This window comes from Solanum verrucosum, unplaced genomic scaffold (genome assembly GCF_900185275.1).
Source record: "Solanum verrucosum unplaced genomic scaffold, falcon-dt-bn FXZP01000407.1, whole genome shotgun sequence".
NCBI classification, from domain to species: Eukaryota; Viridiplantae; Streptophyta; class Magnoliopsida; order Solanales; family Solanaceae; genus Solanum; species Solanum verrucosum.
In genome coordinates this window covers 219,607-226,323 of record NW_026019838.1, presented here as the reverse complement: position 1 = coordinate 226,323, position 6,717 = coordinate 219,607, and the positions used below count along the sequence as shown (strand labels likewise).

At 33.7% G+C, this 6,717-nt stretch overlaps 1 protein-coding gene across 1 annotated transcript; it reads right to left on the bottom strand.

Annotated features, from left to right (window-relative positions):
- Positions 1–4,261: 4,261 nt before the first annotated feature.
- LOC125813896 (nuclear transcription factor Y subunit B-7-like) lies at positions 4,262–4,870 on the bottom strand. Its single transcript, XM_049493375.1, has one exon. The coding sequence runs from the start codon at positions 4,868–4,870 to the stop codon at positions 4,262–4,264; it is 609 nt and encodes a 202-aa protein (XP_049349332.1).
- Between the last annotated feature and the right edge of the window lie 1,847 nt (positions 4,871–6,717).

Genomic DNA, 6,717 nt, shown 5'->3' with positions numbered 1-6,717 from the left:
GGCCGGGTTTCTAGAAGCAATCTCTTGAGATAGAAGCTCTCCCGTAGATAATTCAGATTTCTAGTAACAATCTCCTTATCCCATAAACTACCTTCCCCCATAGGATATCTATCTAGTAAATCCACCTAAGCTAAAATTATTGGTTCTACCTTAGGAAAGTAGACCAACCCTTTTCGGTGTGGGAATCACCAGATTCCATTTTAAAGCTCACATGGTCTCATGTCGATTAAGGCTTATTTACCACAATAACAAGAAGTTTAATAATGAACTAAGGCATGCTTGAAGAAGTATACCGTAAGTGTTCAAAGGCTTTAAAGATGTTGCTAGTTTGCATTGAAGATGATGTTATGACTTATGTTTTCCAACTATCTCTATGATGATGTTTACACTTGGTAAATTGCATGCTTTCAAATGAAATGTCCCTTTTTGCATGTTTCAAGTGTTTTTATGCATGGCTACAATACTTAGTGCATGTTTATACTAACACCTATTGTTGCCTACATTTTTCCCAAGTGTAGGGTCCGGCACTAGAGGTGATCATACTTGTGGCTAGAGCTTGGATTTGATTGTTTCTGAGCTTGGTGAGTCCTCATGGTTCGAGGATGAATTTCATATATTTAGTTTCTTTCGTGTACTTTCCCTTTTGGACATGTTGTAAGGGTTAGGCCCTATTTCATTCACTATTGTAATATATGGCTATGATGAGACAAAGTGTCTAGACTTCCGCTTTCTTTTATGAAAAAGTTTTTGAGACTTGAAATGTGCTTTTGTCACGACCCGAGAGCACCCCCTAGTTGCAACATGGCGTAGTTGAACCCGAAGGGGTCGCATACAAGCCCTTAGCATATTCTTAACATAAGATAATAGAAAATATGGGAAAATTGAAAACTTTTACAATCGAAGTCCTATTCATAAAATCAAGCGGAAGTCTGTACTAGAACCTTTGTCTCAAACCATCTGTTTAAACTCATGAATAAAAGTCTTTGGGACGCAACCCATACAAAGTCTAAAAACATAAAGAAATGACATCAGGAAATAAAGGGTTCGTCCTCGAAACTATGAGGACTCACCAATTCTTCAATTCTTCTAAATCTTTGAAACTCTAGCCTCCAAAGCAACTCAAGCCTCCAACCCTACATTTGGTTAGAATATAGGCAATATGCATTAGTACAAAATGTACTAAGTATGAAAGCTAACACAACATCATAAGAGCATCTCAAATGGTTAGTCAACATAATACATAAGCATAAGAGACAATAACATAATCACAATATAATCATCATAGTCATAGCGTGGTCTCCAATATAAGCATCATATAAACACAAGTCACATAAGATATATTTAATGAGCATAGGAGATACATCATGTTCATGGCCTAGTCTTTACTTAGATTTCCATGGTTACATACTTCAACCTTATGTCCTTCATGTTACAAGAGAACTACTTCACAAGCCACCTCCAAGTATACTTGTGCAATGCTCGGATAGCATCACATACTACCATGCAAGCTAAGTACCTCTCTTTGGTCATTCTTGGGCATAGTCCACCTTCACATTCAAGACTTAGGTCTTCATGTCATTTAAACCTTAACCTATATACATGGTCAACTCTCTAAGCTTCTCTATGCCATAAGGGCACCATACTTCTAAGTAACTTCAAGACACACTCGTGCAATTCATGAAAGGCATCCCATGCTACCCTTCACACTAAGCATAGCCTTGAAGTCATCCTAGTCATATTCACCCTACTTTGGCCTCATTATTAGCTCAACTCTCATAACTAAGGGAATCTCTCACCTTTAGTCAACTATAACTAGAAAAGGCAACTCTAGCCTAATCCCAACTCAAGACTTCTCTTTAGTGACCCCAAGTCGTACTTGTGCAATGCATGCATAGCACCCCATAATACTATACATTTTAAGTACTACCTTTAGGTCCTCATTCTAACTCTTCTTTGTTTGGAACCTGGTTCCTCTCTTTAATTTTAGAACAATATGAGGTACTCTCTTAGCACATCTTAGTTCATTATTAGGTTGAACCCTATGAGATACTACTTTAAGCATGTCTAAGTTCCTTCTTCACATGAACCCTATGATATACTACCTTAAGCATGTCTAAGTCCACTATTACTCTTGAACACTATGAGGTGCTTCATTAAGTAAGTCTTAGTTCAATTATGCTTTAGAACACTATGAGATACTTCTCAAGCATGTCTTAGTTCATATGATACGGAGATTGCTACTAAGAACCTTAACTCAACTATGTGAAGGTTCACATCCCATGAGACCTAACTTTGGGAAAACCCACACTCTACTACTTAAGAGTTCCCCCTTTTTCTTGGATAGTCCTCACATCAACTAGGTGTGGCTCTCCTTTCTTCTTGGAGGCCGGACCCTATCTTGTGTGACACTCCATCTCATTGTCAATATCCACTTGGAGCCAACCATACACCCCAAGGTTTACTTGCTACGCCTTGCTTAACACTTACAACTTATGGAAGGATGTCCTTGACAACCAATCTATGTTCAAGTGATTCTATCACTTTCATCTTTCAAGAATTCATAATATAGACTAGGTGAGTATAGGCCTTTCACCACAATTCAGCATATTAGACTTCTAATTCTCTTTTAGACTTTACTCTCAAAGCCTTAGCAACACTAGGTAATCACATTAGCTTCACCCTAAAGCCCTAGATATTAGGATCACAACCATACTCTCAAGGTTTCTTTCTTAATCCCTTCTTTATACCTAGATTTCAAGGTAATTTGATCACATATTTCATTACTAGGTGATTCTAATCTTAATTGATCATAAAGGTTCAATTCTAACTTTACAAGTCAAGATCAACCATATACAATAGAGTCTAGTTCAATTCATGATTATATGATCCTAACATTGATCAATTACAACACACAACATTGAATTAGGAAGATCACATATGAACCTTCAACTTTGCCTCTAATGGCATAAACCCACAACGATCACATTCATCAATTTAGATTAGGGTTCATCATAGAAATCACATGAATTCATCATAATATCATCAAACAAATACAAGTCAATCATAATTGGATGCTACCTTTTGACTTAAGTCAACTCTTTCATGCCAAAAGTGTCCGAAATGGAAAAAAGAAGTCAAAATCACCCGATCACCTCGGGAAGCATGCCATCCAATCTATCACCCTACAAAAAGCTTTAAAGAAGCTACAGAAAAGAGAGAAACATTAAAAGCATATAAAATAGAAAAATGACCTCGAGGTTCATTAATATTGATTATTATTTCTAAATGTACTTGAAATAAACTAACAAATCACTTCGGTAAGCGTGCCATCCAATCCATCACCCTACAAAAGCTTTAAAGAAGCTACGGAAAAGAGAAAAACATTAAAAGCATACAAAAATAGAAAAATGACCTCGAGGTTCATTAATATTGATTATTATTTCAAAATTTACTTGAAATAAACTAAAAGACACTTATTTTAGGATGAAGCGGGGTATGAAATAGAATAAAATTAAATTTGATGTAACGATAATGAATTTACATACTTTTAGAAAGTATTATTATTCTTTTGATCTTATATTATTTGTTATCTTTACGAAAAATATTCGTCCTAATATTTTTTAATTTACAAAATCAAGATAAAAATTAATCATTTTTTCTTATATTAACGTAAATAAGATAGGTATTGTTATTCTTAAATGAAGTCTAATTTATTGAAGAATGTTAAGGAACAAATAATGAAGAATACCTTTTACTTATCATTTCTTAATATAGTTATATAAAAAAAGTGTGATCACTAATACTAGATAGGGGAAGGAAGTAATTTGAAAATCCCTTTTGAGATAATCAAATCACTATAGTTCTAATAAATAATATGTAGATGCATTTTCTTGAGTACTATGTATACACATAGGAAACTAGAAAAAATAAAAACAAACATAAAAAAGTAATGGTAAAAGTTGGTCTAATGAAGTATGTCAGACGAATATTATTTCTTACGTAAAACAAATAGAATTTAACAACCCCCACCCCCCATAATAAAAAATATGATATTTTATGTATAAACACGTGGATAGAAAGAATTTCAATACTCTTCTAACCATGCTATGTTTGGTATATACTATAGTAACAAATAAGTGGACACTCACTTGTGACTCATATTTGTATAATCTTTTGTTTAGTACTATATATTACATTACATCATTAAAAATATATAATAAAATTAAAGGGAAAAAATATTTATTTTTCTTGTTATATATTATTACCAGTGTCCCAAAGAATCAACGTGTTCCTGTTTAGGTAATTGTGACTGAATTGAGTTGGGGGAAAAAGGCAAAGGAAAAGGTTGATCTGTTGGAACAAATGAAGTTTGGGGAAGAAGGCCTGTAGGAGAATATACACTGTTGTATGAAAAAGTTGGATTCTGATCATGTTGTTGTGGTTGGTTCTGCTTTGGAACATTTAGCTTTTCACCTTCTAATTCTCTATATTTGTTAAGATATTGTTTAAGAGGGAGAACGTAATCTTCAAATCCGAGAATTGTGATGGCCCATATAATGTCATCACCATTGATTGTCTTTCTCTTCTCACGCTGGCATTTATCAGATGCTTCTCCAGTAACAAAGCTTATAAATTCTGATACACACTCTTGAACCGTTTCTTTTGCATCTTTGGAGATCTTTCCATTTCCTGGGATTACCTTCTTCATGATTCGACCCACATTAGCTATAGGAAGGAACCGATCTTGTTCTTTATTATTATTATTATTATTATTATTATTATTATTTGGAATGATTGACATTGTAGATAATGATGTTGAGGTCGCCATGGTACTACTTTCTGGACAATTTCCTCGCCTTTCATCCTCCATCTCTGCTACCTCTACCTTTTCTCACAAAAATTATATCATGTTTTTATATCATATAACATAAGTGGCATTACTAGCAAAAAGTTAGGCATCAAAATTGGAAAATCATAAGGTCCAAGATGAATTTCCAGTTGTGTAGACCCTCAGACTCGTTCTCACTTTTAAAAGTGATAATTAAAAATAGAAAATATTGTGTAATTTGAAAAAATAATTTGAATATTATTTAGTTAATTTTAATATACTTTTTTTCATCACAGCCTATTTTGGTACCTTATTTGTATTTTGACATTATTACGAACCCATATTATTTTTCATAGATTTATCGTTTTCATTCCACTTTAATTATTTTTATCCTCTCATTCTTGAATATTTTTAAGCCTTTCATACCATCAAATCTTATAAATTATGAAAAATCTATTGTTATCTTTGCTTCAAATGATCAAGTTTTTTGTCACGGCAAAAAATAAGACCATGATGGCGTCCACTACAACCAATGAGTGGACAAGCCGAAACCCAACACAGATGCAGAAGACACAATTTGAGTAATAACAATAATAATAAGAGCAAAACAAGAACTATATATATATAAGCAACACATGAATAAAAATAATAATACGCAGCTAGTTAACATAATAATAAAAGAGATCATTCAATAATAAAGCCACATCATTTCTTCTTGCAACACCATCACAAAAATGCATTTTCACCATGGGTATTATTCAAGACATAGATAATGTACACCATGATCCTCGAACATCAACAATAAAAACAAAAGCATTTTCAAACATTTGAAAACTCAAAAATATGAGGAAATGGGTAGAGAGACCAAATAAAATCAAAATCGTCTACTACCATAAAAACCAAAATACTATGATATTTTAAAATAAAACTTAAATAATAAAATAAAATAAAAAAGGGGAATAAAGGAACATGTGCCCTCAACCCCACCGAAAAAAAATCCTAGCAATGTCCCCAATGCTATCAAAAGTAAGTACGGGAGGAGAAATGAGAAAAATATCTCCATGACAGGCTATGCCTGTGAAGTACCCCAATCTTGAGGTTCAGAGGGGATGGTATCATCTCGGGCATTAGCACCCAGCAAAACTGAAATAGTAGGATGTGGGAGGAATAGTGGAGATAGTGGAAGTCTCTAGACGAAATCTCTCCATCATCATGTGCACTATAAACTCAACGATCTGATATAGCTCTATAAAGGTCTCAACTATCCTTTGTTCATCCTCTCTCATACACTCCTTCTCATCTATCTCCTCAGCATCATCATCACCACCAACCTCATCATCTCAGCTATCCTTTTCCTAAATCTTTTATTTAGTTACCAAAATTGCTTTCAATTTGATAATTTTGTACATTGTGTTTTAAGATTCAAACTTGTAGTTGTTTATCCTTTGTGTTTTGGATTGCAGACAATTTTTTTCTCTATGGGATTCGACCCCAACTCTTAGTTAGGTATTTTTATTGACGATGACCGCCTACTCTATGAACTTGTTTTGAGGTTAATTTGAGAGTTATCAATGCAAAAGGGTATTTTAATTTCATATATTCAGGCAAGGAAATTGATTACTAAAGGCTACATTAATCATATTATTAGGGTTCACGACGTTGTCCTAGAGCCACCGAGCTTAAAATATGTTCTGGTGGTTAATGAATTTCCTGATGTCTTTACAGATGATCTCCCTGGTATTCCTCCGGAACATGAGATTAAATTTTCTATTTATACATTACAAATATCCAACCAATATGAATTTCTCTGTATAGAATGACACCAAAAGAATTGAAGGAATGGAAGGAGTAACTAAAACACTTGTTAGATAAAAGCTTCATCAAGCTGA